General features: G+C 33.9%; 1 protein-coding gene across 1 annotated transcript in view; it reads right to left on the bottom strand.

Annotated features, from left to right (window-relative positions):
- Nucleotides 1-21,225, bottom strand: part of LIPI (lipase I) — a 58,632-nt gene extending 37,407 nt beyond the window's left edge. The window contains exons 1-3 of the mRNA XM_088024136.1: nucleotides 21,117-21,225; nucleotides 3,104-3,489; nucleotides 743-851 (exon numbers count right to left, since the gene is read on the bottom strand). Of these exons, the coding sequence (XP_087880262.1) occupies nucleotides 743-851; nucleotides 3,104-3,489; nucleotides 21,117-21,225 (604 nt within the window). The remainder of the gene's footprint in view (nucleotides 1-742; nucleotides 852-3,103; nucleotides 3,490-21,116) is intronic.
- Nucleotides 21,226-25,764: the final 4,539 nt, after the last annotated feature.

Raw genomic sequence — 25,764 nt, 5'->3', positions numbered from 1 at the left:
AAGGTTTGTAAAGATCCTATCTATGCAATTCATTCACCTCTCCCCTCCCCCTTTGCTTAACTTAACGCTCTATTACTTTTATTAACACTTGAAATCATTATAAATCTTCTATGGACACAGATCTCAATAGCTGCTAAAAAGCTGAATTGATTGGGGAGGGATACGATCTTTCTATTCTAAAATCACCACCATTCCCAAATGGAAGCATGACAATCTATGTCAGCATTATTTGGTTACTAAGCTTTCTGGAGGCAGGAACTCTGTTAAAATATATATATATATATATATATATGAGGGATAGACTCCTTCAAGCTTGGGTATCAACTCCTGATTCTCTGATCTGGTATTCAAATAAAATTCTTAAGAGAATTGAAATGTGTCAAAGTCTGTGAAAATTAAGTACATGGTTATATATTTAGTTAATACATAAAAAAGTTTTACATTTAATGGGTCATATTTTTCTCTGGATTGTTACAATAATATGTCCTTAAAATTCACGTGGGGTTGCAGAAATTGATCTTGGTCCTCCCATTTCTATAGGAGTATCTCAACTCTGTTAAGAACTAAACAAGAAACAAGACTTTAGAATCTAACTAAAACAAAGACTAGCATTTGAATATAATACAGAAAAAAAATAAATATGCATCATGTCTACTCCTTAATTATTGTGCCAGATAACTTTTAAATAAAACTTCTGATGCCTTAAAGAATGCTAAAACGCATTTTATCAAAAATATTTTACCTGTTATTCTTCCAAGTTGACCTTGAAATATCTTTCCAACAAATCCACTAATATGAGCCCCTAAGCTCATACCTATGAAATGAAAATTACCAAGAGATGCTCCATGCTTCTGCAAGTGAAAATACAATGTTATGATTTTCATTTCAGAAATCGTAAATTATGCCCTGTGCATCAATATTCTAGAATTTATTTTTTTTCTAGTTTAATACATTTCTGGGAAATGGAGGATGGGATTTTATAATTTGAAAACAATATCTTTGTTCAACATTTTCCATAAGATATCTGATTTTTCTCTATACATTTTTAGTAATACCAGTACATTTTTAAAAACCTTTGTTATCTGTTATCTAAACTAGTATATGCAAAATAATACATTTAGTTAAAGAATTTTGTAATAATAGTAGTAGACATTATAGGGTACTTACCTTGAATAAGTGTTTTGTAAATATCATATTTAATATTCACATTAGTCCTATGAGATATTTATTTTTATCCTATTGTTTCAAACTATTCCTGGCACTTATTAAATGTTGAATAATATGGTTTGATAAAAAGTTGCCCAAAGCCACATATAGTTATTACTGTAAGGGAAAAAGATGGACTTCAAGTCCAGACCTGTTTAATTCCAAAATATATACTAATCTGCCTCATTTTTTTCTGAACAGATTGTGTCAAAATCACTAGGAAGACTGAAAAGTGTGAAATGAGGATGCTCATTTCAGAGATGTTAAAATGAGACTCATGGATTTGAAGTGTGATCATGGATTCCTGAATCACAAGCTGGAGAGTCATGGAATCCAATCTTCCAAGCTGAAGTTTTGAACACATCTTCGAGGCTTGTAGAGAGATGTGGGACATCTACTGCCAATGAGAAACTAAATCCAGGCTTTCCAGCCACAGGGTGTTAATTTTCTTCAAATTCCTCAGAGCAATGCCCAAAAACCCAAAAGAGTATCATTTTCATCTTTAGTGTTATTGAGCTTTTCACCCTTTTTCCTAAATATAAAGCCTTTTCCTAAATTTCTATATTTAACATTCATATTTCCCACACTTTGAAGTACATGTTATTAGAGAAAAGACCACCGCTGTAAGCAAAAATCAATTATGCAGTTTATAAGAACAGATGAATTACTTCCACTGTCTCTCTAGAGAGACGGTTTAGTTTTGTCCAAATTTGGGGATGTAATAATTATACTGATCCTGATTATATTCAATGATTATTATATGCCAGGTACTGGTTAAGAATTAATTTCATTTAATACTTATATAAAATATTGTTATAAAGTTTCATTATCCCCAATTTATAGCTAAGTAAATGAGGCAGAGAGATTAAGCAACTGCTTAAAGTCACACAGAAGATAAGAGATAGATTTGGTCTTTGAACTCTTCCAGTCTGACTCCTGATGACTACATGTAAACTGCTTCTTGGATCTGGTAAGCTTGCTCAATTTCAGGAGAGCCTTGGAAATTCAGCACAACACAACTCAAAGCAGATGTCAAGCTCAAGAATGTTCCAAATCAGAAATCACCCTTCTTTCTCTCAAGTGCTCATCACCACATCTCTCTCTAGAACAGACACTGATCTCCATATGGCTTGACATAGTAAATGTAGATCATTGAAACTGCAGATGACCTAAAACTGGCCTGAATGTTACCTGACTCACTGCAACCCTCCACCTAAATCCTGGACAAAATTTGAAGACTTGCCTCCAAGGTTGGCCAGAAATATGCTACTTTTCAAGATGTTTTTCCCTCACTTTTACCAATTCACACTTGATTAACTATAAGTATATTAGCCATAACTTAGGAAAGATGTCTAAAGAACCTAATGATTACATAGTTTATCCCCTTGGTCCACATGGAATTACTACCCTAACATCAAGTCAGTATAGGTAGAGTTAAAAAAAAAAATTAAAATCTTAAAAGATTTTAAGACAAAACATAATAACTGAGTCTTTAAGAGATTTTTTTAAAAAATAAGACTGTTCATAACTAGGTATGGAATTTATCCATTTACACAAATTAAAGATGGCTGTAAATGTTAGCATATCAAAGAATAATTCTTTTTTTTAAAGATTTTATTTATTTATTTGAGAGAGAGAGAGCACATGAGAGGGGGGAGGGTCAGAGGGAGGAGCAGACTCCCCCTGAGCAGGGAGCCCGACGCATACTGGATCCTGGGACTCCAGGATCATAACCTGAGCCAAAGGCAGTTGCCCAACCAACTGAGCCACCCAGGTGCCCCTCAAAGCAATAATTCTTAATGTGTATAGGAAAAAAAGTATTTACCTTGCTACCACTTTGTGGTATTGCATAAAACACTGTATATTGTAAAACATATATGATATATAAAATTCTTACCAAAAGATTCTGAATGTACCCACTCAAACTCACAGCAACTTTTCTGGTGTTTTTAACTGCTCTGTTGTAAAGAAAAGTTGTAGCACCCCGGTTCCAGTCTACTACAATTATGTTTATATCCTCTTGATTCAACAAAATCCTTAGGAAGTTCTGAAGCCATGTGGGAGAGGAGCCCGTTGGTCTGTATCCATGAATAAGCCAGACTGTTTTCTTGCTTATACTGAAATTAACATTAAGTGAGTTATGCTGCTCAAACAGTGGCTTAGCACAGTTGAGGTTTTTCCTTGTATACAACATCAAGGAAATCTCCATTTGGGGAATAAACAAATCTTTGAAGGAATCCTTTATACTTAGATGAGAGAATTCAAGGCATGATCTTTTATTCTCTGAAATAAGAAAAAAAAAGTCAGTCAAGCTGAGTACTAGGATCGTATTTGATACAATTCCTATTGCTATTACAAAGAACAGATTTGAACTGGGAGGGAGGGTTTTATTTCATCAGTATTTCTTTTTTTTTAAAGATTTTATTTATTTATTTGCCAGAGGGAGAGTACAAGGAGGCGGAGTGGCAGGCAGAGGGAGAAGCAGGCTCCCCGCCAAGCAAGGAGCCCGATCTGGGACTCGATCCCAGGACCCCAAGATCACGACCTGAGCTGAAGGCAGATGCCCAACCATCTGAGCCACCAAGGCGCCCCTATTTCATCAGTATTTCAATATAATACTCTGAGCAACTACAATGTTTAATGTGTTGATTATATAAAAAGATCCTTTAAACAAGAAGCATCCAAAATTTTTAAATAAAATATAGAAAGAAATGTGATTGGTTAAAAGTTAAAAATTATTTTTTATCTGTACAAAATAGCAATGGTGTCACTTAAAATCATTAATATTGTTAGTAAAGGGACGCCTGGGTGGCTCAGTCAGTTAAGCATCTGCCTTCAGCTCAGATCATGATATCAGGGTCCAGGGATCCAGCCTTACATCGGGATCCCTGCTGGGCGGGGAGTCTGCTTCTCCCTCTCCCTCTGCTCCTCTCCCACTTCCCCATTCATGCTCATGCTCTCTTTATCTCTCTCTCCCTTTTTTTCTCTCTCTCTCAAATAACTAAATGCAATCTTTAAAAAATATATTGTTAGTGAAGAAAGTATTATGCACACAAATAAAAGTAAATAAATTATGAACTTTAACAGAAATTCTGCAGAATAATATATATGGATAATAATCATTCAAGAAAATATATTTTACCTAACCAGTGATCAAATACAAATCAAAACAATAAGGTATCATTTTCTTCCTATCAAACAAAAAAATCATTTTAATATTTAATACTTGTGAAGGTATATTTAACAAATATTCATATACATGGATGCTGAGAGCATAAGTTGATACAACATCCTTTTGAAATTGAAATTATAGGGGCGACTGCGTGGCTCAGATGGTTAAGTGTCTGCCTTCGGCTCAGGTCATGATCCCAGGGTCCTGGGATTTGGCCCCTCAGCAGTCTCCCTACTCAGCGGGGAGCCTTCTTCTCCCTCTCCTTTTCCTGTTCCCCCTGCTTGTGCTCTCTCGCTCTCTCTGTCAAATAAATAAATAAAATCTTTAAAAAAAATTGAAATTATATGGTACATACATAATCTTAAAATATGTGTTCTTCCTTATTTTCTTCCTAGGATTTATATTAATGAAATAAATAATTTGTATTAAATGTAAAGACATTAATAACTGGGTTATGCATAATTGCACAAAAACTTAAAACACCTTAAATATCATCAGATAGTATTTTCATTGATGTGCGCATCCTATGTGTCTGCCTATCTATCTATCTACCTATCTATCCATCCATCTATCCTAGAAGGGAGTAGGGCAGAATGAAATAACTAAGCCAAATCAATAGCAATAGTCATACCTAGGCAGTGAAACAAGGTTGCTTTTTAACTTTCTTTTTCATAGAGTCTCAAAATTGTAATTTCTTTCAAAATAAGCATATGATCCTAATTTTTTTATGAGCATATGCTTGTATTATTTCTGGAAGTTTAACTTATTAAAAGATTTGGGGAAATGATATGTCAATTTATATCAAAAATTCACAAAATTGTTTATATAATTCATGCCAGTAATTCTACTTCTAAGAATTTATCCCAAGAAAATAGTCATTTAAACATAAAAACAAACTAATATATATTATTTTAGTACTGGAGAAATAGAAGTGATTTAAATGCCCAGAAACAATGACATGATTAAGTAAACTACAAATATCTTTAATAAATATAAACATATGTTATGTATACACATATTTAAAACTACAGACATATAATGTGTATTTGATAAATCCATAATAATATGCACAAATTACAATCTACCTTTTAGTTTGGAAAGTATATATATATGTGATATTGTCACAATTATTCAGAAGATAAAGGAGGAAGGCAGTGAAGGAGAAGCAAGTGAAAGAGAAGCACAATTAATTCCCAGGTTAACAGGTGAGAGATACTTAGACAAGTGAAAACTTTGAAACAAACTTCATTTGTCCTAAGTACTAGAGAATGAGGAAGTGGAGAGGAGAAATAAATCAAACCACGGTGCAACATCACACTATACAAATTGCATAGGGAATTGTGTACATCCATCTTTCCACAATCTGAACTGTTTCCATCAGCTGAAACTCTGAGAAGGCCAAATGCAATCAATATATCTAAACTGCCGGTCCACTCCAAGCCAAGGTAGATTTTACCTGGCCATGGGATGAGTAATGAGGAATAAAAAGTAGGATCCCTCTGATAAAGTAAGGGACAGAAATCACTTGAAACAATCAACAGAGCAATCTATTATCTATTGCCAGATGTAGGAGTAATTGCAGAAAATTCAATAGCACTCTCATTACAATACAAGAAAAATAATGTCTCAAAAATAGGAGAACACTAAGAGAAAATTTGTTGAGGTAAAAAAAATAGCATAAAATTAGAAGGAGAATAATGAGATACTAAAATTCAAGAAAAGAAAAAATGCAATTGCAGAATAAAAATTCACATTGCATGTGCTAAAACATGGAATGCTAACCTGGCAGTAAAAAATGAAGGAAGGAAGATTTCAATTATGAAGGGAAACATAGATATGGGACAGGAAATGATGATTCAAGTTAAAAAATCATGACTGCTCCCTCGGGGTGGGAAGGAATTGGAGACGGAGAGGGTTGCAGTTACAATCACTAAGGAAATAATTGCATACCATCACAATATAGAGAAAATCAGTTAATCAGACTCACCAAGAGGCTTCCTAGAAATAGTTTGGGTTTTGATGAAAGAGAAAAATATCCTAAAAACATCAAGGCAGAAAATCCATGTTAAAATAGACGAATGAAGTCATGATGACTTCAGATTTGTCTTCCAAAACAATACATTAGACAGATAAAAGTTTGATGAATGAAAGTTATAAGTGAAAAAGTTTGTGGCCTTATGATTTTATATCCTCCCTAAAGTACACCACTCATAAATAACATAGTACAGTTCCTGACATCATTGCTGTTAAATAAATGCTAGATTTATTGAAGACAAGATCCACAGAAACTCATAGTATAAGCAGATAGAAAGTTCACAAGGAAATAGGTAAGACACCAATATAAGTGTATATATTATAAAACAGTGAAACATACAAGCAATATCAAAAGGCATTCTTATTCAAATGTTTGCTAAGAATATTTAAATATTAGTATAAGTCAATATACTAATAAGATGGGAATATAGGTTAAAAGGAGTATAGAGAAAGTAAGTGTGGTACAAAAATTCCTTAACTGGGGGATTCAAAAAATGTCAGCTTTTAAAATTTTAATAAATAGATAAGTGTGGCTTTAAAAAGATACTGAAAACCTTAAATGTTAACCACTGTACTATATAAAACAGTACACATAACTTTGTACACACTAAAAAAATATAGCAAACTGTATATATACAAAAGATAAGAAATTGAAAAAATAAATATAGAAAGTAGAAAACATGAAACAAAAGGACACAATTACACTGGAGAAAAATATATATGATATATAAAGTTATATAACTGTATAAAAATTGCCCATTATAAAGCAAAGAATCTCAGCTTTCATTAAAAAAATGAGCACTGGGTGTTATAAGTGATTAATCACTAAAATTACTCCTGAAATCAATACTGTACTGTAAGTTAACTAACTAGAATTTAAATAATTCTTCTAAGTGACACTTAGCTATGTTATTTAAAAGAAGTACACAGGAAATTTTAAAGAAATGGGGAGGTATATTCTACACAAAATAAAAGGAAAGCTGGTTGGTGTACTCAATTATGTGTGGCTCCAATTCATCACCCTTTCTTGAATCCATGCCATTTGCCTTGTAACTTTGAGTTATTCTTCTACCATCATAAATGGGTGACTTGCCTCACTTCTTGATATGGGCACAAACATACAGCCTGCCATGGAAAATAGAACCCTGTTAGATATAATGCAAGCAGAGGCTTGAAATGGACTTGCATGTTGGGGGCCTGGCCTCTCATACTTCTGCCATCACCATGAAAATATCCTTGGTCTGGCCTGATAGAAGAGGGGAGAGAGGGGCAAAAAAGCCAAGCTGCCAGTTGTACTAGTCACCCCAACAGACTGACAGCCAGTCAAAAGCAAACCATGAAAGTGAACCCAATCAGGAAGAGCAGGGTTGCCTAACCAATTCCCACCTGACCCCACAAGTGTGTGAGTATACTGCTTTAAATCAAATGCTACTGAGGGAATGAGTTTTTGTTTTGTTTCATTTTGTTTAGCTTTATTGGGACATCATATAATTGATTATATTGGTAATATTAATATCAGGTAGAGAAAATAAAAACAAAAGTTTTAAAATGATAAAAAGTGTTAACTAGTATATGTTAAAACTCCTAAAAAACATTGAACTGTCTCAATTCTGGTAGATGTTAGGAGTAGAAAAATAAAGTTCTAGGTATCAAAAACTTACCAGAATCCCCAATAAGATTGTCAGATTTCTCAGCAGAGCAGGCCAGAAAGCAGTGAGACGATATATTTATATATTTAAAGTGATGAAAGAGAAAAACTTTCAATCTTGAATTCTATAACCAGCAAAACTGTCCTTCAAAAATGAGAGCAAAATTAAGACGTCCTTAGACAAACAAAAGCTGAGGGAGTTCATTACCATACACTTGCTCTACATGAAATGCTAATGGGAGCCTTCAAGTTGAAATGAAAATGTTAGACAGAACTTAAAGTCATATGAAAATATAAAGAGCTCTGCAAAAGGTAAATGTATGAACAAATATAAAAAAACAATATTTTTGTAATTTCGATTTGTAATTCCACTTTTTATTTTCTACAGAATTTAAAAGACAAATGTGTAAGTATAATTATAAATCTATGCTAATGTTATGCAATATAAAGATTAAAATTTGTGTCGTAATAACTGAAAATGAGGAAAGCAGAGCTGTAAAGAAGTAGCTATTTATGTAAAAGTTAAGTTTTGATTGAGGTCTATTTTTCTTAAGTTTAAGTTAGTATCAATTTAAAGAAAGGTTGTCATAATTTTAGGATGTTACATGTAATCCCTATGATAATCACAAAGAAAATAATCTATAGAATACACACAAAAGAAAATGGGAAGGGAATCAAAACGTGTCACTACAAAAAATCAACTAAACACAAAGAGAAGACAGAGGAAATGAAAGAAAAAATAAGCTATAAGACATATAAAACATATATAAACATATAAAACATATAAAAACAACAAAATGGCAAAAGTAAGTGCTTCCCTATCAGTGATAACTTTAAATGTAAATGGATTAAACCCCCCAATTAAAAGAAATAGATTGACAGAGTAGATAAAAAAAAAACAGCATCCAACTATATGCTATCTATAAGAGACTCACTTTACATTTAAGACATTCATAGGTTGAAAGTGTTAAGATGGAAAAAAGATATTCAATGCAGAAAGTTACCAAAAGAGGGCAGGGATACAACCTAAATGTCTAGTGAATGAATGGGTAAAGGAAATGTGGTATATATACATAATAGAACATTATTCAGCCATAAAAAAAGTACATCCTGCCATTTGCAACAAATGGATAAACATAGAGGGCATTATGCTAAGTAAAATAAGCCAGACAGAGAAAAACAAATAAAAATACTATATAGTATCACTTATATGTGGAAACTAAAAAAAAAAAAAAAAAAGCCAATTTCATAGAAATAGATAATAGAATGGTGGTTACCAGAGGTTTGGGAGGGATAAGTGGGAGATACAGATCAAAGAGTGCAAACATCCAGTTATAAGATGAATAAGTTCTGGGGCACCTGAGTGGCTCAGTTGTTAAGCGTCTGCCTTTGGCTCGGGTCATGATCCCAGGGTCCAGGGATCAAGCCCCGCATCGGGCTCCCTGCTCTGCGGGAAGCCTGCTTCTCCCTCTCCCACTACCTCCTGCCTGTGTTCCCTCTCTTCCTGTCTCTCTCTCTCTGTCAAATAAATAAATAAAATCTTAAAAAAAAATAAGATGAATAAGTTCTGAGGATCTAACATGCGGCATGGTGACTATAGTTAATAACATGATACTGTATATTTGGTTATGTAATAATATAATATTGCATACTTGAAAGTTGCTAAGAATAAATCTTAAGCATTCTCATCACACACACAAAAAGTGTTAATTATGAGAGGTGATGGATGTATTCATTATTTTGATCTTGGCAATCATTCCACAATGTATATGTGTTTTAAATCATCACATTGTACAATTTAAATATACACAATTATATTTGTCAATTATTCCTCAATAAAGTTGCAGGGTGGGGAAAGAACAGATTGGGATGTCTATACTTCTATCAGAGAAAATACACTCTAAGTTAAAATTCTTACAAGAGAAAAAGGACATGATAAAACCATAAAACTCTTAGAAGAAAACATAAGAGAAAATTTCGTGACTTTGGACCTGCTAATAACTTTTTCAACATTACCAAAAATAGCACAGACAATAAAAGAAAAATAGATTAATTGTACTTCATTAAAATTAAAAACTTTTGTGCGTTGAAGGACATTATCAACAGAGTGAAAAGGCAACACAGGGAATGGGAGAAAATGTTGACCAATCATATATCTGATAAGATATTTATATCCAGAATACATAAAGATCTCCCATAATTCAATGACAACAACAACAACAACAAATAGACAACCAATTAAAAAATTGGCAAAAGATTTGAATGGACATACAGATAAAGATATACAAATGGCTAATAAGCACATGAAAAGATGCTCAATATCACTAATCATTAGAGAAACCAAATCAAAACCATAATGTGATACCACTTCAAATCCATTAGGATTTGAAAGTAAAAAAAAAGTATGGCTACTATCAAGAAACAGAAAATAACAACTGTTGGCAAGAATGTGGAAAAACTGGAACGCTGCCCATTGCTGATGGGGATGGAAAATGATATGGCAGTTCCTAAAAAATTTAAAAACAGAATAACCCAAACATATTTATACACCCATGTTCATAGCAGCATCATTCATAATAACCAAAAGGACGCAAATCAAGTATCTACCAACAGATGAATGTAATGAATGTATAAACAAAATCTGGTATATACATACAATGGAATATTATTCAGCCTTAAAAAAGAAGGAAATTTTGACACAGGCTACAACATGGAAGAACTTTGAAGTCATTATAATAATTGAAATAAACCAGTCACAAAAATATAAGTACTGTATGATCCCACTTACATGAGGTACCTAAAGTAGTCAAATAGAGACATAAAATAGAATAGTGGTTGCCAGGGGCTGGGACAGAGAGAAAAATGGAGAATTACTGTTTAATAGGTAAAGAGTTTCAGTTTGGAAAGATGGAGTTCTGGAGATGGATAGTGGCAATGGTCGTACACCAGTGTCAGTGTACTTAATACCACTGAACTGTACACTTAAAAATTATTTAAATGGTCATTGTTATGTATGTTTTATCACAATTAAACCTTACAGAATACAATTCCTGTCATGAAAGACATCCAGACTCCTCTTACTTCTATAAACAACTAGAATACTGGATAAAATGTATATATAAAAGTTTAGACATTGGACAACAAAGGGCTCAGAACTGGGATCTCTAAAAGAAAGGATATAAATTATTTGAACACTATAATCTAATAGCTTTCTGCCTGGAATAGTCTTCTGCCGTGCAGGAAGGTTGGACCCAAGGGAAGCATGGTGGTGTTACCAAATTGGGGAGAAAGACCGGAGTTTAGGGAGGGTAAAGCAACTAGAATTTATATCAGAGTGCTGCAACGGAAGGAGTTGTGCAGAGGCAGAACTCAGAAATCTGCAGAGGGGTCCCCAGGAGTAGTTTGCTGGATACAAACCTACGAATGCAGAGGGTGACATTCCACAAAGAGCTCTAAGCTGAACCATTCCAAAGGTCACAATGCTCTGGGAGACAATGGCTGGCTAGCCAGAGTAGAAAGACCTTAAAGAACATCATGGACATTCAATAGAGACCCTAGAAGGGTCATATTTAATTTTAAGGGAGCCAAACTAGCTCTAGTGTAATACTAGCTCTAGTGTAAAAGAGACCCATCTTTTCTCCTTCTCATTCTCTCCATTCTGCTTGCTTTGATTCGGCTTCATTTTCTGTCAGGGAGCAGGCTAGGTGTCTGAAATATTGAGAGAAAATATTAATGATTTTGAAGTAAGCAAGGATTTCTCAGACAAGATTACAAGAAGTGTGATGCATAAAAGCAAAAACTGATAAATTGGACACTGTCATAATGAAACATGTCTGCTCCTAAAAGGACACTGTTAAGAATATGAATAGGCAGACTTGCAATATGTACACATGAAAACCACCTGTGTCCAGAATATGTGGGGCGGGGGAAATGTGTGTGTTTATATCTACATATAGGTAAAACACAACACTTCAATGTTTAAGAATTGTCAAAAGAACTGAAGACACTTAACAAAAGATGGTATAATGGCCAATAAGCTCAAGAAATGATACTCAACATCACTAGTCACCAGGAAAATATAAATTAAACCAACATATCACTACACACCCACTAGGATGGCTAAAATTAAAAAGACTGATAAAACCAAATATAGGTGAAGATGTATAGCAACTTGAAGCTTCCTTCATTGCTGAGGGAAGTGACAAAATGGTACAATATTTTGGAAAACAGTTTTGTAGTTTCTTAAAATGTTAAATATGTACTTTTATGACCCTAAAAAATCACTTCCAATTGTTTGTCCACGAAAAATAAAAGCACTTGGAGTGCCTGGGTGGCTCAGTCGATTAAGCGACTGCCTTTGGCTCAGGTCACAATCCCATGTCGGGCTCTCTGCTCAGCGGGGAGTCTGATACTCCCTCCCTGCTCCCCCTGCTTGTACTCTCCTGCTCTCTCTCTCTGTCAAATAAACAAATAATTTTTTTTTAAGAAAAAGAAAAAGCACTTGTCCACAATATTTATAAATTTATAGAAGTTTTTTTCATAAGGACCCCAAACTGGAAAAAACCCACATGTCAATCAAAATGAGTACAGATATACAAATTGTGGTATATCTATACAATGTAATACTGTCCAGCAATAAAAAGGAATAAACTGCCCATACATGCAACAACCTTGATGATTCTCAAAAACATTATGCTGAACAAAAGACTCCAGAAAAAAAGTACATATTATTTAAGTCCATTTGTATGAAATTCTAGAAAAGGGATATTTAATCTAGAGTATCAGAAAGTAGATCTGTTTAGAACCAGAGATGGAGAGGGGATTAATTGCAAAGAGCTAACTTTTGGGGACGCAGTAAATGTTTTATATTTTGATTGATAAGACTGTTACATGCCACGTAAAATGTGGTGCACATATTTTTTTAAACTCATCAAAGTATACTCTTAAATGAGAATATTTTATCGTATATGCTATAACCTCAATAACTTCAGTATAACCTCAATAAAGTTAAAAAAAACTTATAGTAAAAGTCTAATTTTTTACAAAGTGTAGAAAATTACAAAGCTTAATAAATCATTTTTAAAAGATAGAACACCTCTAATATCAAACATAACAAAGATAGGACAAATATGCACACATGAACTATAGATTATTACAACTCATGCAACAATTTAAAAACAAAATTTCCAAATAATATACTCATAAGCATACATAGTCCATAGCATGGTCCACAGCATAAGACTAGGACAAGAAAAATTAATTTTAATTAATATTTAATTAAAAATAGTATATTTTATTAAAAATAAATAGCATATTTTTAACACTAAAATTAAATAATTTTAAATAATTAAAAATAGTATGTTTTATTAAAATGATAAAATATTACCTATTTCATGCCAATAGCAGTTATCATATTAATGATGAAACACTAGTGACATTATTTCCATTAAAATTAAGAAAGTATAGGGGCGCCTGGGTGGCTCAGTCATTAAGCGTCTGCCTTTGGCTCAGGTCATGGTCCCAGGGTCCTGGGATGGAGCCCCGCATTGGGCTTCCTGCTCAGCGGGAAGCCTGCTTCTCCCTCTCCCACTCCCCCTGCTTGTGTTCCCTCTCTCGCTGTCTCTCTCTCTCTGTGAAATAAATAAATAAAATCTTTAAAAAATAAATAAATAAATAAAATTAAGAAAGTAGGAAAACATCTGCTGTCACACATTCTAACAGCAATAGTATAAAAGAAATATGATGTAATCATTGGATGCAGACATTATTACTTGTTTCATGTGATATAATATTCTGCCTGAAAATATGAAAATAGGAACTGAAAAACATTAATCTAAAGGGAAGTTGTAGTATAGACATATAAATATACAAAAATCATTAGCCTTGGCTCATATTAGCAATAGTCAATATAATAAAGAAAAATATTAAAACACGCAAAAATATAATTATTAATATTGCTGTAAATATATTTTATATTTTCTCAGCTCTCCAGCTTTTCTTTTTGAAAACTTCCCCTCCACCCCAATACTACGTGAATTTTTGGAACTAACCGTAAAGACATGCTCTCCCTTCATCCTGGGCCAGTCTGAATGCCGAATCTGCCTACACCCAAGATTAGACCACAGGAGGATATAAAATCCAAACAGGTCCATTCAGGACCCTTTGGGGGAAGTTGAGAGAGAAGTGGCTTTCTTCTTTCCAGATTTCAAGCTATAAGGAAACACATCCTGAAGCTACAGATAGTAATCTTTTTTTCCAGTATTGGATCCAGTGGTATTTAGTGTAAAACTTTTCAGTTATATGAGATAATACATTTCTTCTTTCCTTAGCTAGTTTCAACCAGGTTCTTGTGATTTGCAAGTTAATTAGCCCTTTGAAAAGTGGAGAATAAAGAAGAGAGAGAGGATGAAGAGAAGGAGGAAGAGACAGAGAAAAGAAGACCCAAAGGAAAAAAGAAATATACGGTACCCTTAAAAGAAAACTACAAAGCTTAAAAACCTTACATAGAAACAGAAAAGATTTGAATAAACACTGAGATATACCATGATCCAGAATGGAAGAGATATCACAAAATCAGTTCTACTCATATTAACTTATATGTGTAATGTAATCCTAAATTAAGGTCTCAGTGAGATGTCTCCAGGGAGGGGATAAATGCCCAAAGAAAATGAATGATTTTTTAAAGATAATAGAGGGGCATGTTTAAAATTATGTTTATACTATAAACCAATTAAAAAGAGGCCCCTGAAACTGAATCAAGAATTGATACACAGATTAATGAAACAATGGGAACACCCAGAAATAAACTACATTACCCATGATAACTATGGCAATTCATAGTCAAAGATAATGGATTTTTAAATAAACAATGACTAGGATAATTGACTCTAGGAAAGATAAATTATATGAACTAGAAGAACACAGTTAATAACATGTATATGACCGGGGCGCCTGGGTGGCTCAGTTGGTTAAGCGACTGCCTTCGGCTCAGGTCATGATCCTGGAGTCCTGGGATCGAGTCCCACATCGGGCTCCCTGCTCAGCAGGGAGTCTGCTTCTCCCTCTGACCCTCTTCCCTCTCGTACTCTCTCTCATTCTCTCTCTCAAATAAATAAATAAAATCTTAAAAAAAAATAATATGTGTATGACCTCAGTTGAGGAATGACTTTTTAGCATAAAAATGAAAGAAACCATAAAGTGTGAGACTGATAGATTTCACAGCATATAAATTTCAAACTTCTGTACATAAACACTATACACTAGACAAAAGACAAGAATATATAAGCTAGGGAAATATTTCAATGAAAGGTATGAAGGAAATTGATATACTTACATATAAAGTATAAATGAAGAAAATACCCAACTGAATATCAAGAGAAAGATATAAAGATATTTTATAAAATATGAAAATGGCTCATTAAGTCATCAAAGTGTGCTTAATCTTCTTAAAAAATCAAATAAAGATTAATTAAAATAATATTCCCATATTTTTATTATTATACCCATTGACTATTAACATCAATGTTTATCACAGGATTTTTAACAGTGAATATTTAGCAGTCAACTAAATACACAGAATTGAGAGACTAGAAAAAGAAATTAATGTTGTCCCCATATGATGGGGACTGTATGCACCAATTAAGAAATCTTATATAATCCATATATATATATGTGTGTATATAAATGGTTCTAATTTTATCTACATTATATATAATATACAGTACACTTAAAACACATTTGTGCACACACATATTCATTATATTAGAATGGATATGAAATAAAACAATAAATTAATTGTTTATAATGATGGAGATATTAGTTTATTTCTCTGTTCTAGTGTATTTTATGTGCAACTAGGTTTAAAATATTCAGTCATTAATTTTATGATAAAAAATGGTTTAAATCAAATTCAATTAAGTGATAATGGTAATAGCAAAAATAATATTACCAGCAAAAGGATGAAGATATCTAGAACAGAAAAGCAAGTATTGATTTTTTTAAAATCATTTGAGAAATAAACTGAGGGTCTAGATACTATACTGAGTAACTACTGTGATCATAAATTCAGTAGCAGGGGCACAATATTGGCTTCCATCACTAAATATATAAGAAGATGATGAGTCTAGCAGTAATCCCAACAGAGAGGTACACTGAGAAAGAATTCTGAAAATCTTGAGGCTTCGATTATAGAAGCTTGATGTGGGGTTAAAATTGTTAAAAATATCAAAGGCATATAGTGAAGTTAGGATAATCATTCTAGGTTGTTCAGTTGTATCTCTGAAATATAGTTCCATTATAGTGACAATGGCTGTGAAGAGGACAAGGGGAGCAAATGGACAGTGTCCAGAGGCATGGATAGTGCCCTGGACACGGACAGCTGAGACACACGTGCCTCTGGCCTCCTCAAACATCTCGTTACTCTGAGCAAATTTCCCCCTCTCTGAGCTGCGGCTTCTTTAAATGGAAGGAGCTGAAACAAGTAGTCCCCATGACTTGTATTATTCTAACATTCTTTGGTTTCAAACCCATTTTCACACTTGGTAAGCTACTAAGACAAATTAGTCTGCCTTGCAACTTTCGTTTTTTGTTTTTTGTTTTTTTTAAGATTTTATTTATTTGAGAGAGAGAGAGAGAGAACACAAGCAGGGGGAGGGGCAGAGGGAGAGGCAGAAGCAGATCCCGCCCCAAGCAGGGAGCCTGACATGGGGCTTGATTCCAGAACCCCGGGATCACTACCTGAACTGAAGGCAGACGCTTAACCCACTGAGTCACCCCAGTGCCCCTTGCCTTGCAACTTTGAATATTGACCAAGTCAATACAGAGGAGCCTCAAAACCCAACCATAAAAAGCTAACAATCCTAACACATCCTGGAAAGGTTTAACCCTACTTCCTCTGACACCCCACTCTCATCTTCAAAAGACTCCATGAAAACCTCTTCTTTTTCCCCATTTCTGAAAACAATACATATTTGTTAACAGCGATAACAATACCAGCAATGATAGTAATAATGCTTAATGCTTATTTAGCACTCACTCCATGTCGGGCACTGTGCTACTTTATATTTGCTATCCTTTCCCTCATTTTATATATGAAGAAAGATCATACAATTAGAAGCAACAGAACATTTATGAGCGACATCTGAAAAGCATAACCATACTCATGGCACAAGTTATTATGCAAACAGTTGAGCAACCAAGTTCACTAGCTCAATTATATTCATGTGTAATAGAAAGAATGAAGACCTTTGGGGCCAGCGAAATGTCAGGTAAATAACAATACTGACCTTATGCCTACAAAAACAGAGGTTTATATGGCCATAGAGTCAGTTAAGACACAAAACTGTAGATAGAACTTTAATCTCTGAAGGCTAGGGGCAGAAGGCAAAATAAGAGGTAAAAGTGTCTTCAATTTTCTAGTTTTGAAACAATCAAAGCACATTTAGAAAATATATACTATTTAACAGGTCATAAGTAACCCATATATTCCATCAGTAACTCTTCCAACTGTGCAAATGTTTGGAAAGTAGTGGAAAAATGAAGCTGACTACACAAAATAAAGTAGATGTCTGATTAAGTCTTTACATCAAGAATTCTCAAGCATGGGTTTAAAAATGAGGGTAAAAATGACTGGGAAAGTTTGTTCAAAATGTAGTTTCCTGGTGCCATCCCCAGAGATTCTGATTTGGTAGGTAAATCTGCATTTTAAAATACATACCCCAGGGGATTCTGATACCCAGAGTCTATACAGGTCTACCACAACTCTATAGTGTGAAGTCCTACACCTGGAAATTAATCTGAGACAATTACAGAGAAAATGTACATGGAATAAAACACAGTGGATTATTCTATCCTAATTTATAATTGACCAAATCACACATTTATGTTACCTCCTTTGAGCTTTGCAATGCAGTGAGACAGTATTACGACTTTTACTTCCATTTTAAAATGAGGAAACTGGGTGCCTGGGTGGCTCAGATGGTTAAGCGGCTGCCTTCAGCTTAGGTCATGATCCCAGGGTCCTGGGATCGAGTCCCACATCCGGCTCCTTGCTCAGCAGGGAGTCTGCTTCTCCCTCTCCCTCTGCCTCTCTCACAAATGAATAAATAAAATCTTTAAAATAAATAAATAAATAAATAAATAAATAAAATGAGGAAACTGAGGTTCACAGAGGTTAAGTGATTCTGCCTTGAGATAACAACCCTTCAGGACTTAAATCTGGGTCTTTTAAATGCAAATTTCATGTTCTTGCAAGTCACCCTTAAAGAAACTTTTGTACAATAAATTAAAGTTGCTTGTAGGCATGTGATTTTAGCAAATCAGTAGAAATAAATTACTAGTCACATCTGAAAGATTTTTAATACAAATTTATACAATTTTTACAAAATTTTTATACAAATATATAAATTTTTACACAATGTAGAGAAAAATAGTGATGAATTTGTTGAGTCAATGAGCTCAAAGTGCCATAGATTTTGGAAAGATCATTGCCCTACAAAGCCTACTAAGTAAGGTTCTACAAATTTCTACACTCTCCCTACTCAAAGTGTAGTCCCACATACCCATAGGCATCACCTGGGAGCTTATCAGAATTGCAGAATCTTGGGCTTCACTTCCAGCCTGGGGATAAGAATCTGTACTTTAAACAAGATTCCCGAGAATTTTATATTGCATATTATACCCGAGAATTTTATATTTATAAGTTTTATCATCTTAAAAAAGTGACTCAATTTTTCTGAATTTCACTGTCCTCAACTGTAAAATGAGAAAGAAGAATTAATCTATTTTTAATATCTCTTCCAAGTTACTGGAATATGAGAGTTGGCAAACTATGGCCTAAGGGCCAAATCCAGCTGGCAAGATCAGGCAGGTTTTTACATTTCTAAATGGTTGAAAAGAATTAAGATAATAATATTTTGTGACATGTGAAAATTGTAATGAATTCAAATGTTGTCTAAAATAAATTTTATTAGAACACAACCATGCTCATTAGTTTACGAATTGTCTATAGCAGTTTCCATATTACAATGACAGAGCTGAATAGATACAGCAGAGACTGTATGCCCCTCAAAGCCTAAAATGTTGACCATCTGGCCCGTTACAGAAATATTTGCTGACCCTTGCAACTACAACTACCATTTAAGCACTTAATAAGAATCAGAAATTGTAATAAGAATATATATGGATATAATTTGAATATATATGCAAATAGATACATATCTGTACATAGTTTGTTCAGCTACCTCTCCATTCCCCTTTTATCCCATTAAAAAAAATTTTTTTTAAATATTTGAGAGAGGGAGAGAGAGAGCGTGAGCCAGGTGGGAGGGGTAGAGGGAGAGCGAGAGCGAGAGAGAGTGAGAGAGAGAGAAATAGAGAATACTCAAGCAGACTCCCCACAGAGCACGGAGCCCCATGTGAGACTTGATATGGGCTCAACTTGGGGCTCCACACAGGGCTGATCCCAGGACCCTGAGATCACAACCTGAGCCAAAATCAAGGGCTGGCTGGCAGCTTAACCAACTGAGCCACCCAGACATCCCTCCATTTAAAAATGTTTAAAACATCTGATAATCTCGGTTTTTCGGAATGTTTTTCCTTTTTTGAAGGCAGATGTAATCATGTAATAATTTTCATGTTGAGGAGTGTGAGATGGGCTCTCTAAGAGGCACATATCAGAATATCTAGTAGAGAAGGGAAGGGAATTTATCATTTGAATAAAACATACATATATGAAATTACTGAAAAATCAACAATTCCCTAGGCATGTGGGGTTTCAAGGAAAATGAGAGGGCACGCTAAGAGTTTGCATGGGTTACAAATGATTTTGAGAATAACTGAAATCTTTAATTTCCCTATTTTCTATTTACTGTCATTAATATCTAAAGGGCCTGCTGTTCTACTTCAGTCAACAGAGACAGAAACATACATAGTAATTACATCAGAGTTTTCCCAACTAAAGATTTAGGTAATTCCTAACTACTAATCAAATCAATAATCTTAGAAAGTCTGCCACATGAGTTTAGAGTATAAACTATGATACTAAAATGATGTAATCTATAAATGACACAAAGTTAGGGGCCTAGACTTCAAATTTCTCTGACTTCTAAATTAAGATGCCACTATCATACATTACACAAATATAAAATGCCTATCAAGAAACATCTAAATAAGAAAAATATAATAAATTGTATATTAATATCATTTAGATTCTGCATTTGAATATAAAACTCAAACATTTCTAGAATTTGATTAACTCAAATATCCAACTGAAAAGAAACAAGAAATAATTTGAGTTTCTAGGTGATATTTTAAGGTTATTCAAGGATACATTCAAGAATTTTTTTAAAAGGAAATTTAAAACAAAGTCATCTGCTTTTACAAAGCCACAAAAATCTGTTCATCATGAATTTTAAATTTGTTACTTATTATCATAAAGTAGAACAAGTAGTTCTAGTTCTACTTTATTACCAGAAAGAAGTAAATGATATTACTAACATTAATAAACTTTATTACTATAAACCAGTAAACCAGGAGAATAAAGTTCTACTTTATTACTATAAATCAGTTTGGGTTTTGTTACACTTTAGCATAATAGGTCAAAAAAAAAAGTTGTAGTATATATGTTTACTTTTTTGCTTTGCGATTGGCAATTTACCTAAGTAAAACGTTTCCTAAGTAAAAAGTAAGATTACTTGAGCACTGAAATTGAAACAAGATGTTTAATAAGTCATGATTTTCAAATATTGAATTAATTTCTCTATTACTGAATTATTCTAACTTTCTTTTGAATATTTCTGTTCTCTACATCTTCTTGTAAGAAGATTTTTAGTTATTAATTTTCTGGAAAGCAAATAAAATACAGAATATACAATTTAAGAAACACACACACATATATAAACTTTCTTCATAATTACCCAGTTGATATAATTAGTACCCAAATCATACTATTTTTCTTCATACTATGATGTCATAAAATTCTTTATCCCAGAATCAGAAGACCATACCGATTATCTTACACACGATTTAGTAAGATAAATCAAATTATTCAGTTCTTACCAGATCCTGCCCAGCACATCAAACAGAGAAAAATGTATACTCTCATTTGGAATCCAATAAAAGTAAAAGCAGCCCTCAGAGTCAGCAAAAAAGAAATCCTGAAATTCATTAAGGTTTTTCTTTGGTAAGATTGCCAGTCTGGTAGGTTTTATCAAGAAAGATTCCTGATCTCTTGCTCCTCCCTGTTTGTAGTAAAGGTAAGGTGGTTTGTTTTCTCTTATCTGGCTTGTGGTGGTGAGAGGATTTTTAAGTCAAAACTCTAAGAAGTCACAAACAGCTGCCGAAGTTAAATTTGAAGGAAAGAAAAAGTAATTATATCTTTCTTTATTCCTCTTAACCTCAAGATTTCAGAAGTGGTCAGGAAGAATATGTCTGTTGAAAGCCTAGAGCAAATGTGATGTTAAAAAATGCTAGAAATGGAAAGAGTCAGAAAACGTTGTGGTTTATGTTCATTTTGATTACAAACTAAGCTGTCTTCATATACCATAAAATCAATAATAAAATCCATATCCATCAAGCTGTCAAATATAAAATATGAGATTTTCATGCTTGTGCAGTTTTGCAACCCAAGCTCAGTGGCTATTTTAAAATTCAAAATGCTAGCTTATTCTTGAGTTCTATAATTGGAAAATAAACAAAAAATATTTTTATTTTTAATATAACATTTTAAAATTATGGGGGTTTTTTCACATTTACTTCATTTTTCCCCTTATTTTCCTTCCAGCAAGACTTTAGTAGGTCTGGAAAATAGAGAACCAGTGTAAGTACACGCATTATCAGTTCAAAAATTCAATTTGTTTTTTATAAAATCAAGTCTCTATATATTTCCAAAGATACTTTAAGAACAGAAATGCCTAATTCATATCATCGATCAGTAGAAACTAATCAAGGTCTGGGAGGTATATCAAAGAATCCACAAACAAAAGGAGGTATTCATTTAAAAACCATGAAAAATTTAAAACTCATCAATTTAAACTGTTCACTCTCTAGGGATTTTATGTGAGACTTCATTTTTAGAAGGAGTCCACTACTATAATTTGACTGGAGACCACGAATGTACTTCTCTAACAAAGATAGGAGTAATCATTTCTATCATTCTAATGATCTACTAATCATCCTAGTCATTCCAATCATTTTGGAATGAGGGAAGAAAGGTAATATAAATGTCATACATGTTAAAAGAGATTCTTAACAAGTTTATACTTAAAAGATAAATCTTTCCTATTTAACGTGTAATTTTTTATTTTGTGCTTTTGATGTGACAGTGAAATATTAATCTTATGGATTATTTTCATCTTTGCCATTCTGAAGAGCTCATATTCAAAATATTAACTTGGCATTTAATACAGTACAATACATAGCAGAGTTTCAAAATATAAAAAAACTATACTGTTTTCATATTTTTTACTTACTGTCAATAGTGATAAAATTGAGATTAATGTCCATTGCATTAAATAGCAGAATATTGAGAAATGGCAAATTATATAAAATATCTATAGTTTATTTTTTTTAAGATTTTATTTATTTGTCAGAGAGAGAAAGAGAGAGCACAAGCAGGGAGGAGGGGTCAGTAGGCAGAGGGAGGAGCAGGCTCCCTGCTGAGCAAGGAGCCTGATGCGGAACTCGATCCCAGGACCCTGGGATCATGACTTAAGCCGAAGGCAGATGCTTAATCGACTGACTCACTCAGGCGTCCCAAAATATCTATTGTTTAGTAAGAGAATATTTCCGTGCTTATTTAGTCCTCCTTCGAAATAAAAAATGATTTTAAGCTTACAGACATCGATACAATATAAATAATACAATAAGGATGAAGATATAAATTTGATTGAGCTCTACGTACCAGGTACGCTTCTAGGGACTTTACACGTGATTATACTAGGTAGTTGAGTAGTGTTTACTTAGATGGGGGAGTCATTGTTTATCAGAACATATTTTGGCACAATCTTTTTGTATAATTTAGCAATATGTGTCAGAATGTTTAATGGTCTTACCCTTTGATTCGGCAATCAAACATCCAAGATATTTTCCCACAGAAATACTAACATATGTGCACAAAGACATAAGAGCAAGGTTTTAATCTCAGCATTTTTATCATGGCTAAAAAATGGAAACAATGTAAATGTCTAACAGTGGGGGATTAGTCTAATTATGTACATACTGTGGATTAAAATTAATGATGTAGATAAATCAGTATTAATTGATATAGAAAGTCTCCATTATGTAGTTCAAGGGGCGCCTGGGTGGCTCAGTCGTTAAGCGTCTGCCTTCGGCTTGGGTCGTGATCCCAGGGTCCTGGGATCGAGCCCCGCATCGGGCTCCCTGCTCGGTGGGGAGCCTGCTTCTCCCTCTCCCACTCCCCCTGCTTGTGTTCCCTCTCTCGCTGTGTCTCTCTCTGTCAAATAAATAAAATCTTAAAAAAAAAAAAGGGAGAAAAGGCAAGCTAAAAAATAATATGTATAGTAAAATTTATTTTCCTAAAATGTTTTACATATATATGTATAGATCAAAGTTAGAAAGGTTTTCCTCCAAAATGTTTATCTCTGCATGGCAGACTTATTTTTTTTCTTTATTTCTTTAAACATTAAAAATATCTCTTTACAATAATCATCTAATACAAGTAAAACAAACAAAAAAAGCTATATTTACTTGGGACAAATATGGTTAAGAAAATCAGAATAGAGAAAAAAATGAGGGTAGGAAAAAAGTGAAGACAAAAGTGAGGTCAATTTTAGAATCCACTAGAGTCCCTTTACACTAATCTATCAAGTTTCTCCATTCACTCATCCATTCATGCAACTTTTATTAAGCATGTACTGATAATGTAGTTGGACATACAAAGTAGAGACATTCATTCATTCAAACTGTATTATGTCAACAACTACTTATGATATAGCCACAGATATGTCGAGGTTTGTCCTAGGTACTGAAATATATTTACCCTATTGCAATTCACAGTGAGGAGGGCTTGAAAAAGGTATATCTATGGAACCATGGAACCACATAGCAGGGCAGCCAGCTAATCTAGAGTGCAGAGTTCAGGGAAACCTTGTAGGAGATGCTGCGTAGGCTGAACTACAAAAGAGAGTAAGAGTCAACTGGGCAAAGAAAGGGAGAAAGAAGCTCTAGTTTTAGATGACAGATAGATAGATGACAGATTTATATACATGGATTATAGTTTTACATATATATATATAAACATTTTCATTTTTGAATACATAAGGTTAGGGGTGTAAAACGTCCTGAGTCAAGAAAGGCTAATTCTTTAGAGTATTCCATACATTTAACCCATTAAATCTTACATTTGAGTAATGGTCCAGGAAATGCTGAGAATAAATTATTTTTTTTTAAGATTTTATTTATTTATTAGAGAGAGAGCACAAGCAGGGAGAGTCTCAGGCAGAGGGGGAAACAGGATCCCCTCTGAGCAGGGAGCCCGATGCTGGGACTCAATCCCAGGCCCCTGGGATCACAACCTGAGCCGAAGGCAGACGCTTAACCGTCTGAGCCACCCAGGCGCCCCGAGAATAAATTATTTTTTAACTACTGCTAGTTTTATTACAATGTGTTCATTCAATATAAGTTAGGAAATACAGCAAGCTTAAATTAGAAAAATGATATATATGTAGGTCAAATTCTGAATAAACAGCTAACTGCATGAGCTGACTTTCAGAGCTTATAACATTAAAAAAGTACTATAGAAGTATAAGCACCATAAATTCAGGTCCTGCCAAAAGAAAAGAGGATGTGAAGGGGCGCCTGGGTGGCTAAGTCATTGGGTGTCTGCCTTGGGCTCAGGTCATGATCCCAGGGTCCTGGAATCAAGCCCCACATCGGGCTCCCTGCTCCGCGGGAAGCCTGCTTCTCCCTCTCCTACTCCCCCTGCTTGTGTTCTCTCTCTTGCTGTCTCTCTCTCTCTGTCAAATAAATAAATAAAATCTTTAAAAAAAAACTATAAGAAAAGAGGATGTGATAAGAACACCAAAATCATACACATTTGTAAAAAAAAAAAAGGTATGATGCAAGCTTCAATATAGCAAGACAACATGATTGTTAATTATTTATAAATACAGCTAAAGGTTTATATGATTCACAACCAGATATGTGTACGGCAAATTTTACAGTGAAACCTGAAGATCCAACTCCCAGATTAGCTGTGACTGAGGGGAAGTTAACGAGGAAATATGTTCATTGGATAAGATTTATGAGATAAATGAATTTAAAAAATCAATAGTATGACACATAATTGAGACCTTCAGGTATCCATTCATTTGATCAACATATATTTGTTATAAACTACAATGTGTTAGGGGCTCCTGGGTGGCTCAGTTGGTTAAGCGACTGCCTTCGGCTCAGGTCATGATCCTGGAGTCTGGGGATCAAGTCCCGCATCGGGCTCCCTGCTCAGCAAGGAGCCTGCTTCTCCCTCTGACCCTCTTCCTTCTCGTGCTCTCTATCTCTCATTCTCTCTCTCTCAAATAAATAAATAAAATCTTTAAAAAAAAAAAAAAACTACAATGTGTTAGGTTCCTTAATCCCCTCTTACCCTACCACAATGTTGATGACAGAGGAAAGAAAGGAAAAATGGAGACAGGACTTATACACTTATGATATCAACAGAAGGTGACTACTGAAGTTACTGACACAT

Source organism: Eumetopias jubatus, unplaced genomic scaffold (assembly GCF_037043125.1).
Source record: "Eumetopias jubatus isolate StellerSeaLion01/CBP00866 unplaced genomic scaffold, mEumJub1_p1.0 scaffold_1, whole genome shotgun sequence".
NCBI lineage: Eukaryota > Metazoa > Chordata > Mammalia > Carnivora > Otariidae > Eumetopias > Eumetopias jubatus.
Note: the sequence above shows the minus strand (reverse complement) of the source record. Positions and strands in the feature narration are given on the sequence as shown.